We start from the raw sequence: 25,469 nt of genomic DNA on the forward strand, positions 1-25,469 counted from the left end.
GTGAAATTTCCTTTCTGAAAAAAGGGATGACAAATCACTGGGGAATTCTATACTATTTGAGGAAGTTATGGTATCCCATTTTTTTAAACTTTTTTTTTAATGATTGGAAGACCCAAATATTTACAAAAAAAAAAAAATTAAGCATGTTTGTATGTCCATCTACTTTACTGATCTCAGACTAGCTTAGTAAAAAACCCTAGCAGAAACCATAGCTTAACAAAGTAAGAGCTTGTTCACAATCATGTTTTCTGTTTTTTCTATATTCATGGAAAGACAAGCGAAGTCTTATGGCTTCCGCATCATTACTATGACTCATCCTAACTTGACTACTAAACTGAGCCAGAATTTATTCTCTTTTTTCCTTTCATAAAGCCAACATAATTCTCTTATCACCAGGACCCTATACAGACTTTTGACAAAAGTGAATCAATCTTCAAACTATACATATATATGTGTATATTATAGATACATAGATAGATGGAACTTTCATAGAGTTTTATTTTGAGTAACAAACTTTGCTACAAGGTAACAGAGCTCACAGTGCAAGTCAATAATGGAAGTTATTGGTAGTTTTTCCTGAAATTGCAATAATCTTGTACTGAGAAGAAACAAATTTTTTTATCTTAGTGTGTTTCTATATAATATCATTTCAAGTTGAGTTTTCAGTCTCCTCATTTATGAACCATTCCATGAACTCTGATGTAAAAATTCATTTATTTAAATTCACAATACATAAGTATGTACAAATTTCTTTTGTTAACAAATAAGTTTTTAAAAAATCTATTATTGAAATTGCAAGTTACATACCTATCAGTTCAGCAACTGCACTGAAAGGCCACGTATGACTGGTAGAATTTGTATGCAAAAACTTTGGACACAGCTGAAACAAAAGAAAAAAGTGAGTTATGTGTAGTCTATATTTTCTCTCAAAGGAGCTAACTTTGAAGTTCTACAATTTGAGTCAATTGATTCCCCAAAATAAACAATTTTCCTGAAAAACATTCTGAAATATTTTAAGAATACTGAATGAGTAAGAATTAAATGAATACTATAGTAATTTTTCCTACTAAATATGTACATATCAATTCCTCACTATAAGGAGCTCCACAACCCCTTTCAAAATCTTATGTACTAAAACAATAAAGAAGTAGTTTTCAAACTACTGAAAGGTTTAAATAAGTTAAGACTTGTCTTGTTAGTCTTTTCAGAGACTTTCCCCTCCCAAACCAGGTTACAGGATTTACCTGTCCCTTTGAAACATTCTCATTCTACAATTTTAAGTTACTATAGTGATTTAAGATTTGAATGTTTTCCTGGCATAAAAAAGCAATTCAAGTTAAAGAAGTGTATTAGGATGTGTAATTCCTCTCAGTTTGTACTAATCATACATCCCCTCTTTTCACCTCTCAGAGTTCAGATTTAGTGCATGAGACCTTACAAGTAAATCTAGTCTAATCTGTTTTTTTAATAGATAAATAAATGAAGAGGAATGAAGAGGGGAAGCTAAGTGGCCCAGTGGATAGAGCACCAGCCCTGAAGTCAGGAGCACCTGAGTTCAAATTTGAACTCAGAAACTTAACATTTCTTGGGCAAGTCATTTAACCCCAATTGTTTCAGCAAAATAAATGAAGGAAGGAAGGAAGGAAGCAAGGAAGGAAAGAAGGAATAGATAGATGAATGAATGAGGTAAGAGAGGGTAAAAGGGTATGATGTTAAACAAGTACTGTCAAAGGGATCTGAATTTGAGTCTTCTTTTATACAAAGTCCAATGGTCTTATTTAAATTTTTAAATAGATCCTTTTTCTCTTTTTTTTTAAATAAGCATCTTAACAAATTATAATCAGATTTGATATTTCAAATTTCTTTTGCATTTACCTAACATATTTAGGTAGAAAATTTGGGAAAATCAAATTACTGAATTAAGGGAAAAGTTGACTCACTATTGAAATGGAAGATGAAATGTGAACTCAATCCAATTCATTTCAACAAGCACCCAATGTAGTATTAGGAAAAGAAATAGTTCTTGCCCTCAAGAAACTAAAAATTTTACTAAAAATTGTTAAAGAGTATGAAGAAGTACAATTTAATAAATAACATCTACTATAAAATTTGAAAATCCTTCCAGACTTTTACTATGTTTTATATACTACCTTTTATATCCTATATCAAGACAAGTACACTCTAAGCAAATGATTGACTGAATGGACTCTTGGGCAAATATATTTCATTAGACAACACGGCTCAGAAATGTGTAAACATTGAGCATAACCACAAAATAAATGAAGGTAAATGATCTACATTTTAATTAAAGATCTACAGATAGGCATAAGAAATGGTAACCAAACAAAGCATACAAAAAGAATTGCAGAAGATGAAAATGACATTAATGATTACATAAAATCAAAGTTTCTGACAGGAGCATAATTTTCCTAGATATATTTCCAAATGATAAATAGTCAAAGGAGAATTACTTTTCAAAGGAAAATGTTCTTTCCACCTACAAGATATGATAAAATGCTCCAAATCACGAATCAGAAAAATGCAAATGGTGAATCAATAATATTTACTAAGCTACTACTACATGCCAAGAACTGCATATATATATATATGTCTATGTCTATGTCTAAAATTATAAGAGACTTGCTTTTCCTTTTCCTTTTAAATTGAGAGGAGGGCAGGGAAAAAAAGTAAATGTTTGTTAATTGAAAGATATAGGGGCAGCTAAGTTGGTGTAGAAGTCAGGAGAACCCGAGTTCAAATTTGGTCTCAGACAATACTTCCTGGCTGTGTAATCCTGGGCAAGTCACTTAACCCCAATTACGTCAACGAAAGAAAAGAAGGGAAAGGGAAAGGGAAAGGGAAAGGGAAAGGGAAAGGGAAAGGGAAGGAAGACAAAAAATCAATTAGAAAATTCAGGAAACATGTATATCACTGAAGATGCAAAAGGAAGGAAAAGAGAATTTAGGTGCTCAATGAGTTCATAATACAATGGGGAGGGAGACAACATTCAAAGAAATACATACAAGCAAGTTACATAGAGAACAAATAGGAAATAATTAACAAAAGGAAGGAAGGAAGGCACCAAAATTAAGAAGCATTGGGAAAAACTTCCTATAGAAGATGGGATTTTAGTTGAGACTTAAAAAAAGCCAATGTTAAAATAAATAAAGTTGGTAACTGGACCAGTTAGTAAAGGAAAATATAAAAAGCCTGAAAAGGCAGGAGGGGACTAGACATAAAGGGCTTTGAATGCCAAACAGAGCATTTTTATCTGATCCTGGAGGCAAACAGGGAACCACTGAAATTTATTGAGAAAGGAAAAGATCTGTGCTTTACCCAAATCACTATGGTAGCCAAATGAAGGAGGGATTAAAAATGGGGAAGAAACTCTGTGTCAAATGATTAATTTAACCCCTAATTTATTTCAAATATTATTACTCAGTTTAGAGTGGTTCTATTAAGGGCAACGATTACTTTTACTCTACTTGTCTACTGACATATATTAATTAGATTATTAAATGTTTATATATATATATATACCCATATAAATGTGTGTATATGTATACAAACACACATACACACATATTAAATATACATTTAGTTAGTGCGATAGTACCAATCTCCCAGATTATAGCTGGCAGCATCTACATTACAAACTGAGACACTAACCAGACAATAAGCAGCCTTCAGGACTCTAAGAAAATCCCCCCAAAAGAACATATACTCAAGGAGAACTTCAAGAGAACATTACAAAGATTTCCAGTAACCAACAAATCTGAGTTGTCCTTTTGTCATATTGTTATGCCAGTCTCCTTGAATTGTCCTACCTCAGTTACTCTGCCCCAATCCCCAGGTTGGGATAAGGAGAAAGATCTTCTATCTTAGACATCATAACCCCAGACCCTCCCTACTTATCAAAATGTGCGGTGTCTGTCCCCATCTTGTCAGTATTGATAGTCCTTTCCAGCTCTCAGTGCTCTGACCCTGACTCTCCCTCAGTCTACCCCCTGGTAACTTGGAGCCAGGGGCATATATACTTCATGGAAAGCACACAGCTGCTGGATGCTTTGGACATCAGCCCTGAGGGCAACATGCCCCCAGCACAACCTCTCCCTTTCAAATAAAATATTAAAAACTCTCTAATCTTATCTTGCCTCAGTTTCTCCAGCATTACAATATGTTCTCTTGCCATTTTTAATTTTCATTTTTTTTAACTTAACAAAAAATATTCTTTCTTCTTTCCCTCACTGGAAAAGACAAGGAAAGAAAAAAAGTATCCTTTTAACAAATATGCATAATCAAGAAAAAACAATTTCCATATTATTCATGTACAAAAATGTTTCACTGTGCATTTTGAGTATATCACCTCTCTATCCCAAATAAGGTGGTTCATCATAATCATAGATCATCATCAGTACTCCGAATCACAGATGGTCATTGACCAGATAACTTATCTGATATATGAAGTATCCAGGTATAAGAGTATGGAAGAGCAGCTATAAATATGAATTTACAAGACATTTCTCATAGTCACAAAGGATTATAAGCTTAATCAAATAAGATTAAGCAATGGATTTTGAGTGAAATGATTACTTTTAAAGTCAGAGGGAAGTAAGAGTAGGCAATTGGGGAGGAGTTTACAGAGGGGCCAAGGAGGGACCTAGTAGAGAACAAACTCACATACCCAAGTGACCAGTTACAGTGGTAAATGCTTTTTAAATATGCAAATGGAGCAATCTAAGAGATTCTGTCTACCTTTGTGTATGACTATGGAAACAGAATGGGTGATAAAAGTTCCTGTTTCATATCATCATGTCTTTCAAAGTTGTTTATTTTTTCTGTTTATTAAAAAAAAAAAAAAAAACAGAAAAGGAAAATAAAATGAAACAAAATAGAACATTGTCATGTACCCAGTAGACCAGGGAGGATTCAAAACATATTACAAATTACCAGTTCAAGAAAGGATATATAATAGAATAAATTAAATTCATGAATGTCCATCTTTACTTTTCTTCTTTACTGTTCCTTTGTTCTATGCTGTGTACGTTTTTACTTTATTCTTTTTTTTGTCTTTCATCACTCCCCAACTCCTCTAAGTAGGCAATAGTTAAGCACATTACACACACACACACATTCACATATACACACAGAATACACATGCACAAATATATATACATGCCTTCACACCCACCTAGATCCATACACATGTATCTAAATATACACATACATAGAGCAATATGTGCATACATATCTACATTTATTCAGACATACATATACATTTACCCATATGTAAACGTACATCTAAATATTAATATGGCTGACATACATGTAGATTGCTTTAACTGAATCTTTAAGTTTGACTTTGTCTAAGATCAATGATTACTAGTCCTATTTTTTGTAAAAATTCTATTCCCGATCCTTTTTGTAGTGTTTGTTTATCTTTCTTCTTTCCTATCCCTGCTAACTCTTCTATTTTAATTCTGCTCCTTAACTTGCCTTGCTATTACTTACCCCCTTCCCCTTTCCATAAATTCATCCCTTGTCTTCTCCCCCACCCTTTGTTTTCCCCTCCACCCATCACTCCCCCACTTATTTCTTTACAGATTTTGGAGGGTGCTATACTCTTCAAGGAATTTATGTAGTATAACCTATTTAACCCACTCCTGAAGTGAATGTTTTTACAACTATGAGTCCTCTTCCCCCCTTGTCTATTCATTCTCATTCCCTCACTTGTACAACAAAATTATTATTTTTACCATTTGCTAGGCAATTTTGCTTTTAAGACTCAGATCATACTCAAATCTATCACAATCTTTCTTTTGAGCTACCCAATTGCTGATGTCAATCTGAAACATGGTATACACTTCCATGTAAAAAACAACTGGTTCATATTAAGTTCCTTGAAATTGATCTTTAATATTGGTTTTTCTATGCTAAATTTTTTAATGAGTTCAAGTTTGGATGAGCATCCTAAAAATCTGTAAATTTGTTGAATGTCCATTTTTTTCATTCATCATGGACGATTTCTGCTGCATTTGTTATTTTTGGCCACAGGTCTTGTTCTTTTAATTGGCAGGACATATTATTTCAAAACTTTCAGTCTTTTATTGTGGCTACTGATAAATTTTGTACAAATCTAATTGTAGCTCTAGCATATTTGAATTTCTCTTTTTCCTCATTTTTTCCAAAATTTTCTCTTTGATTTGGAAGTTTCAGAATTTGGCAACAATACTCCTATGTGTTTTCTACAAAGGGTTTCTTTGAGGTAGTGATCAGTGGATTTTTTTTTTTCTATTTCTTACAGCTCATTCTATCATTCCAGGACAATTTTCTTGGATTATTTCTTGTATTTTTTTTTTTAATCACAGCTTTCAGACAGTCCAATTATTTTTATATTTTTTTCTTCAATTGTACTCCAGATCTCGTTTTTTTTTTTTTGTTTTTGTTTTTTTTTGCTGAGGCAATTGGGGTTAAGTGACTTGCCCAGGGTTATACAGCTAGGACTTGTTAAGTGTTTGAGGTCAGATTTGTACTCAGGTCCTCCTGACTTCTGGGGCTAGTGCTCTATCCATTGTGTCACCTAGTTGTCCCGATTTCTTGTTTTTCTTATAAATATTTCATTTTTTCATTCTTTATATTGTTATTTCTTTTCCCTTCTCCTTCTTCTCCTTCCTCCTTCTTTCTTGTTCTTCTTTTAGCTTTTCCTCAATCTCTCTCATTTAATTTTTAAACTCTTTGAGTTTTACAAGTTCTTTATGGGCAATTTAACATTACTCTTTGGGGTAGAAGAGGTTTTGTTTTGTTTTAACTACACTGCTCTGAATATGAACCCCATTCTTCTCTATTTCATGACTAAATTTCTATGAGTTCTTCTTTGTTGCTTTATTTTTTTTTGTAAGTACCTTCTGTGGAAAAGGTGAAGAACTTACAGATTAAGCATATATTGATCAGAGACTATTAGCTAAATTGATTGAAGCCTTAAGGCCTCAGTTTCAGCTTCTCCAGAAACATGGGGTTTCAGATAAGGCCTGGACTACATTCCACTGTCCAAAAAAAAAAAGAAACAGGATACTGGTGAGAAAAACTATACATCACCTTGTCTACTACATTCCACTGACCAAATAGGGGAATAGAGACTTATGTGACCAATCACAATATATAGAGGGTGGGATTTTGAGGGTTATCTGAAATGTATAAAAACTGTGAACATTTTCAAGGGAGTGGCTCTCTGTCCTGCTGTGGGCTTCGGCTTGCAGACCAGGATGGGGGTCCGCTTCTTGAGATTCTAATAAATAATTCTGCTTTCTATGAGTAATCTCTGCGTCGTCAATTTGGGTAGGTCTTTTTGTCCTAAACAACCTCTAATTAGTGGAGTGGAGGGATGGTGCCTCTAACATCACTTCAGCTCTTCCCTCTGACCAGGAACCCCAAAACAAAAAGGCCCATTCTCCAGCAAGTGCCCTCAGCCAAAAGGATCCCTGCCCTCACTGCTTCTGTATTCACCAGATATGCCAATTCCTTCTTGCCCAGGGCTGCATCTCTAGCACAGCTGGGCCTGCAGTTCCTAATCAGCAGGGGTTCCCAAGTCTTCCTGATCTCAAATTCCCAACTCCCCATGAAATCTGGGAGATGAAAGTCTCTGTGGTTCCTGCAGAGGCTCTAGCCAAACTTAGTTAGCCCCAGGATCCCCCACTCGGTACTTCGGCAATAGAGGTGTTTGCACTTCACACTGGTTAATTCCTGGCCTGGGGTCTTTGGATCTTCTCAATTATGTCAATAAGACCCCTCTTCTGCCCCAAGTTTTCTTGATTTTTTACCAGTCTGTGTTCACCTTGAGGCACAAATGTTTTCTGTTTGTGGGTGAAATTTACTGACATACTCCAACATTTTCTCAAAATCCTCCAACGTTGTTTATTTCTGCAAATCTACTGTATATTTTGTTCTCCTGGTTTGACTCACTTCACCTTGTAAAGTAGTTCATACCAGTCTACATTTACATACTAGTTTACATACAAGCATTCCCAGATCTCTTTCAAACTGTCCCTTTTGTTATATAAGGCACATTATATTTGTATAATTTATGTGTGTTCTCTGACACAAGTATGTCATCACTGTTGTACTTAATATACCTAGTCTCTCCAACTTAAAATACTCTGCAAATTAGGGAGGTGCCCCAGATTAGGGGGAAATTGTCTTTGTGCTACTATGTATTTAGTGATTATGAGGCCTTTCTAAAAGGTTAATAAGGGGCAGCTAGTTGGAACAGTGAATAGAGCATTAGCCCTGAAGTCAGGAGGACCTGAGTTCAAATCTGGCCTCAGGCACTTAATACTTCCTAGCTGTGTGACCTGGGCAAGTCAGTTAACCCCAATTGCCTCAGGAAAAAAAAAATTAAAAAAGAAAAATAAACAATGGAAAATTCATTGTGGAGAGTTGGACCCGATTTAGATCTCTAAAAGGAAAAAATCTGACCATTCTGAGGACTGACAAACACAAGTGGAAATTGGGGAAGTAATTCCATTGTAAGTAACCCAAGGAGATTCATTATTTCATATATACTTCTCTTTTTTTGTTCTTTATACATGGAAAGTTCATATTTCTCAAATTCATAATTTTTTTAAAATATGAATTTACAGAAGAGGTGTAATGGTACAGTGAAAAGAAATGCTATATAATCAGTTAAGACTGGGTTTAAGCTTGAGTCTACTGCTTTTCCTGGGTGACTTGGGCAAATCACTTAACTTCTCTGTACCTCAGTTTCTAATTTGTAAAATGAAAAGTTTAAACCATAAGACCATTAAAGATCCCTTCCAATTCTATATCTATGAGCATAAAAATCTTAAGCCTGGCATGAATTGGTAATATTTTAAGATACTCAAGAGCCCCAGAATTGAAGATCTCATTTAAATTTTGATCTGCCATTATGCAGTCACTTAATTTCTAAAGTAAGGACAATATCTATACAATGTACTTCACAAGGTTGCTGTGAAGATTGAACATAGTAACGGAGGTGTGAAATTACTGTCTCAAGTAAAGTGCTTAATAAACTTGAGCTACCATTATTTATTCCATCACCCAAAGCTTTACATGAGATCACACTTTGTACAATCTAAACAGTTTCTTTTTTACAGACAGCTTTCTCTTTACTTAAATTCACACTATGTTTTATAAAGAATTCTGAAAGAAATCTTCATTCAAAAAAAAAAAAAACCCACCAATATTAACTTGACAATACAATACTTTTCTCTCTAGTAGATCACTTTGATTTTGAATTTTGAGCTGGGTGATTGAGTGTCCAACACTAAATGTGGCTTTAATATGAAGAGCCACTATGTTCAGCTTTAGGAGGAGAAAAATTGACTTTGGTCAGAAAATAAGACGGATCAAAACTTCCATGTTTATCAGGAGTGGAATCAGACCCAAAAGAAACCCCTATACTTCAAACCGAGGCAAGATGGAAAAAGTCAATCATTCATATTTCTGAATTCAAAGCTGGCCTCAGACTCATGCTTGCCTCAATTTCCTCATTTGTAAAATAAGCTGAAAAGAGAAATGGCAAATCATTCTACTTTCTTAGCCAAGAAAATCTTCAATAGGATCATTACTGAAAAATGACTGAATGCAAAAATCTGATATAGCAATTTATTTTTAATTTGACATGAAATCAAAACAATTTTAAAAAATAATTGGTTATTTACCAAATGTGTAAATTTCAAAAGGTTCTGAGTGCTAAGTCATCTCTCTAGAGAGCTTTAAATTATAAATTTATTTAATAATTAAACGTGAATTAGTGGCTAGAACTGGATTTGATTTCTACTTCTGTACTCTTCTATTTGTATAATCCTGGGATAGGTAGAATTGAGATACCAATCAATCAACAAATCTTAATTAAATGTTTTCTATGTGTTAGGCACTATGTTAAGCCCTGGAGATATAAAAAAGAAGCAAAATACTCTGTTATCAAGGATCATACTTTCTGTATTTTGTACATCCCAGTGGGGGAGAAACATGCAAGTAAACAGACACATACATTATACATACAAAATAGATAGAAAATAAACTTAAGAGTTGAGAAAGCTTCTAGAACCTGGTGTGACCTGAAAAGGTCTACTGCTGAAATCACAATTTAAGTTGAATCTCGAAGGAAATAATATAAATTCTAACAGGAAAGTATATGGTCTTTGCTAGCAAACTTCCAAGGAGAGGGAATCTACTTTTTCAGAACCAATTATTAAGGGTTAGGAATATTTCTCTTCAATTGAATAGAAACACAACTTCTTATTCACAGTTCCTAATTCTGTCCTTATTGGGAAAGTGCTATAGAATAATTTCTTTTCCCCATAAAAGCTCCTTATAATACTTGAGAGAAGGTATCACTTTTACCTTAAAACTTTTCTTCACCAACCTAAATATCCCCAATTTGTCAACTATTCCTCAAATGATATGGTATCTCATACATCAACACCCTAGTATCCTTCCTCTGGACCTACTCCAGTTTGCCAATATCTTTCCTTGAACAAAGACAACACTCAAGATATAGTCTGATTACAACAGAAAATAGCAGATTGTTATCTGCCTTTATCTTTAACTATACCTTTTCTGGTTCCTTTTTCACACTGATGACATATCAAACTTGTCTGCAGAAATTCCCAATTCTTTTTCATACAACTGTCTAGTCAGACTTCTTCTATTCTGTACTAATATTAATTTTTTTTATTTTATTTCATTTCATTTATTTATTTTTTTATTGAGGCAATCGGGACTAAGTGATTTGCCCAGGGTCACATAGCTAGGAAGTGTCAAGTGTCTGAGGCCAAATTTGAACTCAGGTCCTCCTGACTTCAGGACTAGTGTTCTAGCCACTGTGCCACCTAGCTGCCCTCTACTATTAATTTTTTAAACATAAATATAGGACTTGGATCTCTATTAAATTTCACCTTCTTGGATTCGGCCTATCTTTCTGGAACAATGTTATCCTTTTCAATCTTAACTCTGTCATATAATAAGTAGAAATAAGTGGCAAGCATGCCTTCATTGGAAGTCATTAACAAAAATATTTAATAAGAATTACACCAAGAAAAACAAGGGTAACTCTCCTAAATATGTTAGAAATCATCTAAGCCCAGACCATGACAAAGTCAAATCAGAGCACTGCTCAAGCCTGCACAAAAAGACCTGATGTAAGGGCTGAAGTCAAAGACTGAAAGACAATAGGAGAGGGTCACAGGAAAGCATAAGCATCAATAATCAAGGCCTTGCAGCCAGATCCCAACATTGGTATATGTCAGGGACGTAAACATCCACACAGGTTGCTGCACAGGGACACAAAGCTCCACCACATACTGCTCAAAGCAATAGAAGCAATTTCAAAAAACAGAACCCAGTCACTAAAATTTAGGGTGGGCAAAGCAATGGTCCTGAGAACTGACAGAACTCTAGCATCCTACTGGGACTCAAGTTTTTCAAAGACATTAAAAATAAAAACTGGTGCTACTGCAAATATACCTCAAAATATGTTCTGAATTACAATAATTAACAATCAATGGCCTTAGGCAAAATGAACTGTACAAGACATTAAAGGGATTAGTCTCATTTCAATCTAATTTGTCACCAAAAATTCTGCCAGCTAAGGAGATGTTAAATTTTCATTCCAAAATAGCTACTATATAACAAATGGTAGAAAATGGAAGATGGAAATAACTTTTTTCATCCTTTATACACCATGTTGCAGACATTTAGAAAACTAGCATAAACAGTCTACAAAGTAGGGTGCACACGAATTTAGTAGATTGTAGGACAATAGTAAAACTTCTACTTAAATCTGAAAATCATTCATTACTTTGTTTACAGTATGTTGCAATGTATTACAATTTATATGTTCCTCATTTAGATTTATCAATACTGGAGGAGGATTCAGGGAAGATGGCAAAGTAAGTCAGTAAATTTCAAGTTCTGCAGATCTCCCCCATAAACAAATCAATTTGCCTCAAGGTAAATACAGACTGATGAAAAACAAGTCTGTAGAACAGGGGTCCTTCTGCTACAACCTGAGAAAACTCAAATAAAGACCCAGGACAGTTTTAACCAGTGTGAAGTATAAACACCTCCAGGCTAGCTCCACAGGAACATCAAGTGAGGACTCTTAGGGATAACTGAGTTCAACCAGAACCACGAGAACTTCAACCTCCCAGATTGCGAGAATAGGAATCCCAGTCCAGGAAAACAGAAAGAATCTTTGCTGATTAGGAATGCAAGACCCAATTGTGCTGCTCAGACAACGAGAAGTATACCTGGTGAGTGCAGAAGCAGTGGGGTAGGGATTCTGCTGGCTGCAGGCCATGAGGGTGAAACTTTTGATGTGGGGCTCCAGGTCAGAGGAGAGAGCTGAACCCAAGTTAGAGGCACCCTTTCTTCCTCCAGACTCAGGATTGGAGGTGCTTATACAAATACTTCTCATTGAAAAATAAAATGAAAAGGCAAAAAAGACCCTAACCATATAAAGTTACTATGGGAATAAGGAAGACTGAGGTACATCTTTAGAGGAGAGCAGTATAGTATGTTTAAACAAAAAAAAAAAAAAAAGTCTCTTCTACCCCAAAGAATAATGTTAAATGGCTATATGGCTATAAAGAATTTATGGAATTCAAAAAAAAAAAAAAAAAAAGACATTAAAAATCAATTGAGAACATAGAATTCTCAATCCCTCTATTTTTGTCCACCTGCATTTCTGATTTCCTTCACAGGCTAATTGTACACTATTTCAAAGTCCGATTCTTTTTGTACAGCAAAATAACTGTTTGGACATGTATACATATATTGTATTTAACTTACACTTCAATATTTTTAACATGTATTGGTCATCCTGCCATCTGGGGGAAAGGGTGGGGGGAAGAAGGGGAAAAGTTGGAACAAAAGATTTTGCAATTGTCAATGCTGAAAAAATTGCCATGCGTATATCTTGTAAATAAAAAGCTATAATATAATTTTTTTAAAAAATCAAGTGAGAGACTGAGGAAAAAAATAAGAACCACCCAAGAAAAACAAGAAAATTATGAAAAGCAAGTTAACCAATTAGAAAAGGAGATAAGTCTTAAAAAGAAAATAACTCTTTGAAAATTAGAATTGGGCAAGGAGAAGCCAGTGGTCTTTAAGAGACCAAGAAATAGCAAAACAAAATATAAAGAATGAAAATATTGAACCGAATGTGAAACATTTTAAAATAAAAACAAGAGATCTGGAGAACAGATCAAGAAGAGAAAACATAAGAATTGGACTACCTGAAAGCTGTGACCAAAAAAAGAACCTTGACACAAAAATGCAAAAAAATAATCCAAGAAAATGGTCCTGGGGTGATAGAACATGAGAGGAAAGAAGAAATAGGAAAAAAAATCCATTGATCACTACCTCAAAGAGATACTTTGTGGAAAACTAGGAATATTATTGCCAAATTTCAAAAAACCCAGATCAAAAAAAAAAAAAAAATTATGCAACAAACAAGAAAAAAAATTCAAATATGCTGGAGCTACAATTAGATTTGTATAGGACTTGTCAATAGAAAAATTAAAAAGACCTTAGATCCTGAAACAATATATGCCAACAATCAAAAGAAAAAAACCTGCGGCCAAAAACAACACATGCAGCAAAATTATCCAAAATACTAAATGAAAAAAAAAAAAAAAGAAAAGACATTCAATGAACTTAGATTTTCAGAACTTTCTCTCACCCAAACCTGAACTTACTAGAAAATTTAATATATGAGCCAATATCAAAGATTAATTTCAAGGAACTCAATGACAATTAAAAAAAAAAAAAAACATGGAAATATATATCACGTTTAAAAGACTAATATCAGTAAGTGGTCAGATGAAAAGATTGGGCCAAAGTTGAATTTGATCTGATTTTACAAAGCAAAACTATCTAGAAAAAAGTAAAAATAGTATGTTATACAAATGAGGTACAGAGGAAGGACTGACACATGCATTAGAGAAGAGATGAAGACTCGTTCTGAAAACCTGTTCACATCAGGAACGGGTTAAATAGGGAACAATACATATATATATTACATACACACACACACACACACACACACACACACACACACACACACACTGAAGGGTATACTATCCTTCAAAACCTATACAGAAATGAAGAAAGGAATAGGTATAGAAAAGTGTGTAGAGTTATGGTAGTGAGACAAGATCTATAGGTTAATGGCAAAGGTTAAGGTGGGGTACATAAGGCTGTTCAGGTTAACAGGAGTAGGATATAAAGTATGTAGATTAACAGAAATTAGATAAAAACCAGAAAGAAAGAATGGTGGGAGAAAAGAAGGGAAGGATCCATAAAGGGGGATACAAGGGAGGGAGAGAGGAGTTAAGGAGAAGAAAAAATAGAAAAGTTAGCAAGGACAGGAAAAAAGAGATACGCAAACACTACAAAGATTAGGAATAGAATTTATTTTAAAAAAAGCAGAGCTAGTAATTATTGATCTTTAATCAAAGGCAAACAAAGATTCAATCAAGAGATGTACATTATATGTCATAATAATAGTGTTAAATGAATGTTTACATATGGGTAAAAGCATGTGTGTGTATATATATGTATATGTGTGAGTATATGTAGGTATGTATGCATGCATGTGTTTGTATGTGTGTATATAGATATATGTATATGTGTATTTATCAACTTGGGGAGTTCGAGGGGAGGGAAAAAAGAGAGGGAAAAGAAAAAAGTAAAAAGTGCACAGCAGAGACCAAAAGAATAAACTATAAGGAAGCAAAGAAAAGATGGACAGTTATGAATAAAATTTCTTCTATTATCATATATGCTTTCTTGAAATAAAAAATTTTTATTATATATTTTTAATCCTCCCTGATGTTTTGCTAGGCACATGACAATGTTTTGTTTTGTTTTTTTATTTTCCTTTTCTTTCTTTTGCTATTGTTTTTTTATTTTGTATTTAGTTTTTTTAAGTTCAAAAAACAATTTTTCAATATTATTTTACTTTAATTAAACTAATCCTCATAAAATGGATAAATAGCTTCAAAGTAATATTAGAAAAAAACTTAAGATTGAAGATGATATACTCAAAAACCAGAAAATGGCAAAGCTGAAACTTCTAATGTGGCTCCACATTACCATGTAAAAACAATGAAGATTCAATTTTTAAAAACCCACTATAAGTTGTCTTCATTTAAAATTATCTTTAAGACTGAACTTTGCCCTAAATGCATATTATGCCATTAGACATATAGCTAATGATAGGAGAAAGCCATCACAACTGACAGGCTTTTATTTCCAGAAACATGTGACTAATAAAAAATGTGTCTAACAAGTTCAAAAATCTTACAAAAATTTCAGTGTATTTTGAACCCATTTCTTAAATATGAAAAAGTCTATTTAGTTTAGAAGAACCAACAACAAACAGAAAAGACAGAAATTTACTGGCCAAATTTCAACAATAACCTCTGCAGAAATTAGTGAATGAGACTGGAAAAATGAGTATCACAAGTGCATGGTCAAAAATTCATTTACTTCTTCCACATTTGGATTTATCTCCTCTGTGATATATGTTTTTTAGCTGTGATCACCATTAAAAACCAAATATCAAAGTAAAATGAACTTGGAACCAGATCTTGAAATTCCTAAATCACAAACTTAATTCAATTGATCTCAAAAATATTTTTAAATATTTTAATAAGAGCAAAAATCTGTATTGAGCAGTTATGTATATGTACTAAGAATAAAACCAAGTGAACATAAATGTGTATTGCGCACACACACACACGTGTGTATATATCTATATCTAACTATACATATACACAAACTATATATATATATATATATATATATATACACACACACACGCACACACACGTTCATCTTTATGAGAGTATGTTCAAAAAAAATTTTTTTACTAATAGTCCGTGATCAAATAAAGTTCAAAGGACACTAATAAAAATAGCTACTTCATTTAATTGAACTAAGCCTTTTCTTCAAACTTTCCCTCTTTTAATAATGCTCTTTCAAATCTTCTGATGACTCAAAGCAATAGTATGTTATAGTGAGTGAAAAGAATACATAGGTTCAGATCCCACCTCTGATAAGTACTCCTTGAGTTAGCCCTGGGCAAATCAGTTAAACCACTCAGGTTTCTGAAGTAGCTCTCAAATTCCAGTTATGAGAATTGCCAATTTTCCTTTTACAGCAAAGCTTCTTAACCTTAACTAAAATATGCAAACCCATATGGTTCTTATAAGTGAATGTGAAAGGTTACAAAAATATGATTTATTATCAGTAAATGTTTGATTTGTATACCTATATACCTGGGGATCAAGTAAAAGTTTCTAGGGTGGAACGGGGTTAAGAGTGGGAAAAAATTAAGAAACCCTGTTTTACAGGCGCTTCTTATATGTGACATTTTATTACAACAGAGGTTCTTAACTTTTTTTGTGTCATGGACCATTTTGACAGTTTAAATAAAGTTTATGGACCCCTTTCTCAGAATTTTTTTAAAGGCACATAGCATTTTTTTAAAGGCATATAGGATTACAAAGGAAGTCAATTATCCTGAAATATTTATCAAAATACTTAGAAAAAAGAATCCTTGCTCTACAAGAGGATCCTTTACCAATGAACCTCTCTCTACTACAGGGAAGGGGCCTAAATCAATGCCCTTCATCTACAGCAGGGATTCTTAAGCTGAGATCTATAAATATCTCTTAAAAGATATTTTTATAATATTTCAATGTACTTGTCTTTATTTGTAATTCTATACATTTTATTTTATTAAATTTTAAAATATTATTCTGAAAAGGAGTCCATAGGCTTCAGACTATCAGAGATCCATTAACACAAAAAAAGTTAAGGAAGCATAATTCAAGTCAACAAATATTTACTAAGATCCAATGTGTGCGGGAGACAGCTAGAGGTTGCAATGGATAGAAAGAGCACCAGCCCAGGAGTCAGGAGGAGCTGAGTTCAAATCTCACTGCAGAAATTTAACACTTATTAGCTGTGTGACCCTGAGCAAGTCACTGAACTCTAACCTTGCCAAAAAAAAGAGCCAAAGCAGGTTTACATTCTGCTAAGAGGAGAGGTTGGGAGAGATTCAACATGTACACAAATAAATACATAAAAAGTTATTTATTTTCAATACTACTCTATTCAATACCAAGTGAAAAACAACAGACAGGAAGGGGAAGAATTTAAGAGTAGAAGCCAATAAAAATAAACATTTGACTTAAAATATTAACCAATATTCAATATTCAACCAATTTATGTGATCAGATCCCAAACCTTAGTAGTTATATTTTCATGGTTTTTTTGATGGGAGAAGAAGGGTTTAGAAGGGACCATAGAGTTTCATGATTCTTCTGATGGGAGGGAGAAGAAGGGTTTAGACGGGACCATAGAGAAGGGGAAAGGAAGTCAGAAACATATGGAGACTATTCTGCAAATTACAGAAATATCTGGAAATTACATATTCTGCAAATTGCCTGCTCAAGTAGAGGTAGCAAAGGTTTGCTAAATTCTAGTCAAGCCAATATGGTTGACATATTGTAGGTATGTTTGCCTAAATTTATTGTGGTTAACTTCTTACAATGTTTGCTCATGTTTGCTGGAGCTGATACAAGCACTCTACGGTAATGTTTGTACAAAGAATTTCATTTTTCCCAAACCCAACAGACCTTAATATACTAAAATTTAAGTTATAGGCTCAATCTACTTTAGTTAATGATTTATGAAAAACCACATAATCCCTCACATTAAGGAGATTTATTTAGAGGTAAGTAACCCATTAAGTCAAAAGGTTAGAAGGTTTCTAAAATAACTAAGACTTGGTCAGCCTTTCTCGATCAACAAATAGAGATAGCCAATTTGGAGGTTTCTTACTATCTTCAGGCCATTAATTAATGTCAGGTTCTTCTCTAAGCAGCTGAGTAAAGGTCAAGTGGTTACCTCAGGTATTTTCTGCTGGGGGGTAGGGGAAGAAGTAAACTCTGATCTTCTTCCCAGAGCCTAATGTTTAAATAGATGCTTGGTGCTGAGTCTTGAATTACCCAAAGTTGTTATTCTGAGAAGTCCTCAGTTTCCATTTCACTCATCCTGATCCAGATCTGACACTCTATGTCACTTAGATGAGTATAACATTAAATCAGTATTCTCCCAATAAATGTTGTGTTCCCACAAATAATTGCCAGAGTATTTGAATAGGCATACATGGGGATTTTATTTCCAATTAAATGGAATGCAGAATACCAAAATAAATTCCAAGCTTAGACACACTTAATCAGTATCAAACTCTTGAATGTAAGACTCAATCTAAAAAAGTCATCACAGAGAGTCAATATTATGAAAAACCTATTTGCATGATATTTTCTACAAATGTCAATTACATAATTTAATTATATAAAAAAAAGCAAGGCTAAAATTCTAGCATTATTCAGCTAAACAGAAAAGATATTCACATTTTTATTGAAGGTAAAATAGAAGTTACAAAAATGAGGGAATTAAAATGCTGCAAGGTTTATTTTAAATCAACAAATGGCCAGAACGCGATAATAATTTTCAGAAGCTCTTGTTTTAATTAAATGATTACTTCACAATATACTATTACCACCATACTGGGGGAAAAAACTGATTAACCAGTTTTACACATAAAAATGAAATATGGAAATATAAGAAATTATTGTTTGGAAAAATGATAAGTGTATACAAAAATGTACAGAAATGGTTGTTGTTTATCTTTCGTTTTGAAAACAGGGTCATGACATCAGGGAGTTGATGCCATGACATGCAAGTAAGTTGGATTTAAGTGAGGGTGGGCCATAACCACCTAGCTTTAGCAGAATGGCGGCTGTACAAAGTCACTAACCTCACTTTCTCCTCTAAAGACATCTGGGTCCAGTGACAAGATTAGGAAGACTAGAAATAGCCTTGGATAGAATGGAAGACCTGGGCCTTTTTAAGCTAAGTTCTTAAGCTTAAAGAATCTTTAAGCTTCTTAAATCAACTTATATAATTTTGAGTAACATGAGTATTCATTCATTCTGATTGGCCAAAATTTTACAAATCCTATCAATTATTTTCAGAATATCCTGAAGTACATTTTATGGTTACTACAAAAACTATACCAAAAGACATATGGAATATCTTGGGATCAAGAACTCAGCACCTGAATTTCCCAGAATAACATGTTAATTTCTCCCAATCATATAATTTACAGCAAAGCAAAACCTAGCTCACAAAATGGAAGACAATCACAAAATGGGGGAAGCAAACAAAATGAAGTTAGCTTGGATTTTCTCAGTAGATAGGATTTGGGACTTGCAGTATAAGAGCAGAGGCTTCTCCTTCTGAATCTGAATCTGAATCACCAACCTACCCAGTGGCTCTGTAAGAAAAGTCGTTGAATAGTTAGGAAACAACAGTGACCACATGCCAGATTCAAACTGAAGTTGGCAGTAGGAATAGGATGAAGGTACTTCTGGAAGCATATCTTTTAAGAGTGCCAATAAGTTAAGATCTATGGTCTTCTGAAGTAGGTGGAATACACAGGCTTTGGTACTCAGCTGGGCTGAAAGCAATAATGCCCATACATTTACTTCTTTTTTTTCTGGGGCAGCTTCATTATTCCCTTGTTTGTGGCTGATATGAAACTGGGTTCAATGATATGCATTTTTTTTGTTGTTAAATAACAAGTGTAACATAACGACAAAAGCAAATAGTCACAATGAAACCGTATATGTTCAAGAGGGAAAAAAATTACTGCACAAATACTAAAAAGAATACTTTGTTTCTATGTGCCAGTCTTACTTCCACGATGAGAATATTTTGCAGAAGAAAAACAAATTGTGAGATTTAAATTTAAAAGTTCAAATTCATTATCTACATTAGGAGTAGGGTGGAGAGTCTAAGATTTGAACAAAATCTTAAAGGATGGCTAAGATCAGAGAGGTCAAAATGACATCCACTCAGGTCTCCCTTCCTCTAATCCATCCTCTTCCCTTTCCCACTCTTTCTTCTAGACTGTAGCCAAATATAACATGTCAATACCCTCCTCTAAAACTGTCAGTGGTTCTTCCTACTTCATAGGATTGATCCGAGGACCACCTGAAATATTATATAAAGCTTTAAATAAAATGTAAAGGATGATAAGTAATAAGTGTTGGGGACAAGAAAATAGTGGGGGAAAGGAAAAGAGCATCAAAAAAAAAAAAGAAACTTAAAAAATGCAATCCCAGAAAAATGCAATTAGATCAGAAAAGGACAGAAACAAAGCAATTGTTAACTTTCATGTCAAATTTAATATACACTTTGAGAAAAAAATTTACATAACAGAATTTCACATATAAATATCTTTTCTGTTCTTTGTTTATTGTTTTAGAAGAAAACATTAAAACATTTAAAAATAAAATGTCAGTACAAAAATGTGAGGCAGTATTAATAGTGTTCAGCTTGCAGACAGGAAAAACTTGGATTCGAATACCACTTATGACAGGCTTTGGACCAAGTCATTCAGTCTCTCTAAGTCTATCTGCAAAATGAGAATAATATTTATATCACCTATTTTACAGAGTTGTAATACATCTCATGTAACAAAGTACTTTGCAGACTATAAAGTGCTATATAATGGATTTAATGGAAAGTTTTAAGATTACGTATTTAAAGCAAGAAACAACTTGAGATGTCAAAGAATCCAATTCACTTACTTTTGCAGAAGATGAAACTGATGATCAAAGAAGTTAAATGTCTTGCCCAAGATTACAAAATAAAATATGGTGTAGATAGTAAATACCACAGCAGGGATTCCACCTCTAGTTCTTAAGTTCTGAATCCAGCGTAGTTTTCCATTTTGCCATAGTTTCCCTCAAAGAATAACATACATGTACATGATTGTTCCTAAGGAGGGTTTTCTGCATGTTTAAATCTGTGAGTTTCTACTTTAATTGTGGTTGATTAATTCCACTATCAATAAGGCTTTAAGCTAATGAGTTGCCAACTGCATTAAAGAAAGGAGGTGACCCTTTCAACCAAGACACACTGTTATGTATTAGTTTGGCCCAAGGACTTTATAAAATGATTCTGTAGATTTGAAGTAATAACTTCATTCTGAAGCTGAAGAGATGCCTAGATTATTTCTTGTTATCCACAATTACTTCAGATAATATCAAAGCACCTAATAACACAGCCTTTAAGCAGATCTATTTTATATCTTAGAAAATTATGCTTATTGTTCAATACATGATGCATAACCCTTAAAAAAAAGTTTGATAACTACAACTTTACAATTATGAAATGTATTTAAGCTTCTATTAATTTGTAAATTCACTTTAAAATCAAATAAAAAGGCCAGAGCTTCTCCCAGAGAACAAAGTTAAAAGACAGATTTCAAAATAGAGAGGAAAGCAGGTCCTACAAATAAGAAGGAGAAACAGTAATTTTTGTTTTATGTTCATCTCTCAAGGCAGTGATAGTGACCGAGTTCAAATCCAGCATCAATGTGATCTTAGGCAAGTCAACTTATTATTTAGTGTTATAAACTTAAATTAAAAAAGGGATGGTAATAATTACCTACTTTTTGTTATTAAATCATATAATACTTGTAAAGTGCCTGACACTCTTAATAGAAGCTTAATAAAAGCTTATTCTCTTCTGCATCTATAAAAACTGAAATTTTTAAGTGTTTTAGGTTTACAAAGTGCTTTGAAAACATTATTCTCATCCAATCCTCACAACAACCCTATGCATTTATTAAACATGGGTCAGTTGTGCCCAGGAGTTACAAAGCCATGCTAAAAAATAAAATGGACCCTAAAATCTTGGATCTTAAGAACTTATGAGGGAGGAAGCAACATTCAAGCAACTAGGAACACAAAATATATACTGACAACTATCATGATAATCACAGGAAGAAGGCACTAGTGTTATAGAGGTCCAGGAAAAGCTTCTTGCAGAAGGTAGAGGTTTAGCTATTTGAAGAAAGCCAGTAGGTAGAGAGAAGAGTTTCAAGCATAAGAGATAGACATTGAAATTGCCTAGTCAGGAGATGAAGTACTGTGTTCCTGAAATAGCAGAGGGTAATAACACAAGACCAACTAGGGGAATTAAGGGAAAGGAGGAAATAAAGTGTAACAACACTGAAAAGGTAGGATAAGGCCAGATTATTTAAAATGTTAAAAGCAAAACAAAGGACTCTTATCATGGGAAGACACTAGGAAGTACACAATTAGGAATTGGTAACTGACTTATTGTGGTGGGATAATATAAATAATTCACTGGAAAATCATCTTGCATAACCAAAAATATTCTTGGAAATAATTTAGCTAGAGACATTTCCAACTACTGCTGCATCCTAAATGCAGCACCGCATTTTCTAACTTTCTACTTCAAATCACAGCTCAATGTATAACCTGCTCCACATCTCTGTTTCAAGTAATCTCATACATTCTTCCTCACTCTTCTCAAAACAGATACACAGAAGAAAGAACCTATTTGATCACTGCACTTATTTTGCCAAGGTGAGAAGAAACCTCTTCCAGTGGCTTTCATTGGCAACAAGAAACGCAGAAAGGAAATTAAAAAAACAAAAACTGCAGCAGCAAATATGAATTACAATAGAAAACCTTAAATCCAAGGCCGACCCTTTGTTGACCCTCTCTAACAGGGATTCAGGACAAGAAAAAGAACTAGGTCTGTTTGTCTCGTCATTCTGCTCATCTTCTACTCCCTCCCCCTGTTCCCATCCCCCCTCCCCCAAGTCCAAATCCAGCTGACCCGCCCTCCCTCGCCCGAGGAGCAACGCCCGCTGAAAGGAAATCGAAACTCTTCTGGGTCGCCCCGCCCTCCTCGGGCCGCAGAGGCCGGGTGTCCAGTATCTCCATCCAAACAGTTTAGCCTTCCCATCCCGGAGCGCCCGTAAGATAACCCTCGGAAGAGGGACGCGAATGGTCCCCTCTCGGGTACAAACGTCACCCCTCAAAACGCCCGCCTCAGACACCAGGCGAAGGCTCTCACCGGAGGTCCGGCCAGGCCCACGGCCAAGGTGGAGTGACGAGTAACCCCCAGCCCCCGCCTCTCCCCTCGCCTCCCACACGCTGCCGTGATAGCTCACCGCGCTGAGCCGAATCCCGCTTTGCGTTTGTGCCGCCATTTTGGGTCAGCTACAAAGCCAAGAACAGCCTCTAGGGCAATCCGACCAGCAGTATGTACCAACACTAGCAGTATGTACTTCCGGGGGAAGCGATTGGCTGAGACGTGACTCCGCCCACTCACTTCCCACTATCACCCGGTAGCTGTAGGAATGTTATCCCAAGACAGGTTAAGTGAAAGGAAAAGACAAGAAGGTGGGAAGGGCAGCGCATGCGCACTGAGGAGGTAGAGTGTTTCCGGCTCTACCTTTTAACCCTTTCTTGCCTTTAGATAAGGTGGTCCTGGGCTTGAAAGACCCTGGACTTTCCATATAGAGAGTACCGAAGTAGGGATTAAGATCTTTGGCTTCTCTGTAATTTTAAACCATGATTTCACAGCCTGATACTATTAACTGCCTAGAAAAGGCTTTTTTTTTAAAGCGTGAAAATAATTTTTATTTTAAAAATCCTTCTAAAACATAGTACTGTAAATATTTGTCGTATTGCTAAAAAAATACAAATGTTAAAAATTAAATTTATTGCACTTAATTTGGTAGTGTACAACTGGCATAGTTAAAGATAGGGTGGAAAAGATTATGCATTAGGATATTCTATATATTGCAGGCAAATTAAAAATAATGTGCGCAACTCATAGATTAGGCAAAGCTGACTAAAATACTATGTCATGATAATTTTTTTAAGTGGTAAGGAGACCTACCAGAAACAGAGCTCAAACCATACTATAACATAGTGATCATCAAAATAATTTGGTATGATGAAAAAAGTATTGAGTGAAAGACACCTTAACTAGGTTAGGATCCCCGGATCTTGTGGCAGGTATGGCAAAAGAATTCACAAACTCAGTTTGTCTGCAAGTTAAAGGGCAAAGATTTATTACTCTGCTAATAGTGTGCTAAATTCCAAAATGGATTAGCAAAGAACCAGGAGCAAGAAGATAAATTTGTGGGGAAAAAGAAAGATCTGTTACTTCATGCCATTGATATGCTAATTTTCTTATGGGCCTCAATATTGAATTTTATGGTTTAGAGGTGAAAACTGAAGAGTAATTTGGTACTTCATCATTTGTCTCAGAAACCCCGTTATCACAGACAAACAGATCATTATTTGGCAGCCAGCATCATCTGTGGAACTATAACATACAGGCCTAGGGCCTCAGGACTACTGCCATATTTCCCCCAGAAGCTGTATCCTATCAAATGTATCAGATTAGATATACAACATTTGCAAGCAAATGAATACAATAAAACTGCTGGAAAAGCTTGAAAGTTGTCTGGCAGAAATTAAACATAAACCAGCACTTCACACCATATCCTAAGATAAACTCCAAAAACATATATGACAGATATAAACACATAGCAGGAGGATGAAACAGTGTATATTTTGCAGCTCTGGAAAAGCCCTGAAATTGGCAACAACTTTCCAGCTCACCTTCAGGATGATCTCCCCTCTGGCAAAATCAATAATTACAGTGTTGCTTTGATCAGCACCAGGTATTCTGTGAACTGGGACAAGCACCAGATAAGTACCCATCTTCCACTTATGAAGCCCTGTTATGAATCAAACTTGTCTTCTTTTTGTCTCATTGTCTTGGATGTCCTACATAGCCATTGGTATAAGTATTGAAGTCTCTCCAAGCTGTCTCAGGTTCCCCAAGTAGAAGTGGGACTCCACATTTGTGTCCAATCTGCTTCCTTGCTTGCAAACTATTTCCCTCATTTTGAAATTAAACTGCTTTTTCATTCATGACCCTCCTGTCTCTAACCTGCTATGTTCAGCTCCACAGTTTAGAGGCCAGTTTGGTCTAGTTGAGAGGAGCTTAAAGAGAATGGAAAGATTGGATTTTTCCTTTCTCTCTTGACTACTCTGCTCTTTCCCTCACCCAAGCATCAGTCACTGATCTCCATCAATGGTGAAAGAATCCTATACAAATAGGGCTTGGGGTTTGGGGCTTAGGTTACAATAAGGCAATAGTTCTAGAGGGGTCTGTAGAAGCTTCTTTGAAAAAGTTTCAGAGACAATTTCTGCATAATTTAATCATTTTATTAATGAGGCTAGCATGTTAATAAAACAAGTAGTGGTACTCTTGAATGCTAAAGACCCTTCATGGTGATGGGCTCACAGTTTATATGTACTTGGAAGAACAGGTATTCCTAAAGGTGTGAATCAACTCTGAGGGGTTAACAATTAATGACAGAATGAATATTACAAACAGAGATGGGCTATATTACAAGGGTCTTGAGGGAGGTGACATGAGCATTAGAATCTTGGTCAAATAGACTTATCAATTTCCATATTACCTGTCTGACAAAAAGAATA

The 25,469-nt window shown here is 34.6% G+C and overlaps 1 protein-coding gene and 1 long non-coding RNA gene across 3 annotated transcripts in view; one reads left to right on the forward strand and one right to left on the reverse strand.

The window, feature by feature from the left end:
- MORC3 (MORC family CW-type zinc finger 3) overlaps positions 1 to 23,227 on the reverse strand; it is a 76,535-nt gene extending 53,308 nt beyond the window's left edge. Inside the window, exons 1-2 of one of the 2 annotated variants that reach the window (XM_031959239.1) lie at positions 23,117 to 23,227; positions 808 to 880 (exon numbers count right to left, since the gene is read on the reverse strand). In XM_031959239.1, the coding sequence (XP_031815099.1) occupies positions 808 to 880; positions 23,117 to 23,155 (112 nt within the window). In that variant the 5' untranslated portion in view covers positions 23,156 to 23,227. Of the gene's footprint in view, positions 1 to 807; positions 881 to 20,714; positions 21,630 to 23,116 lie in introns of those variants that run through there. The other variant, XM_031959240.1, reaches the window with a different exon arrangement.
- On the forward strand, positions 11,757 to 22,672 carry LOC116422334. Its single transcript, XR_004232924.1, has 2 exons — positions 11,757 to 12,293; positions 22,476 to 22,672. It is a non-coding gene; the product is annotated as an uncharacterized LOC116422334 (long non-coding RNA).
- Positions 23,228 to 25,469: the final 2,242 nt, after the last annotated feature.

Source organism: Sarcophilus harrisii, chromosome 3 (genome assembly GCF_902635505.1).
Source record: "Sarcophilus harrisii chromosome 3, mSarHar1.11, whole genome shotgun sequence".
NCBI classification, from domain to species: domain Eukaryota; kingdom Metazoa; phylum Chordata; class Mammalia; order Dasyuromorphia; family Dasyuridae; genus Sarcophilus; species Sarcophilus harrisii.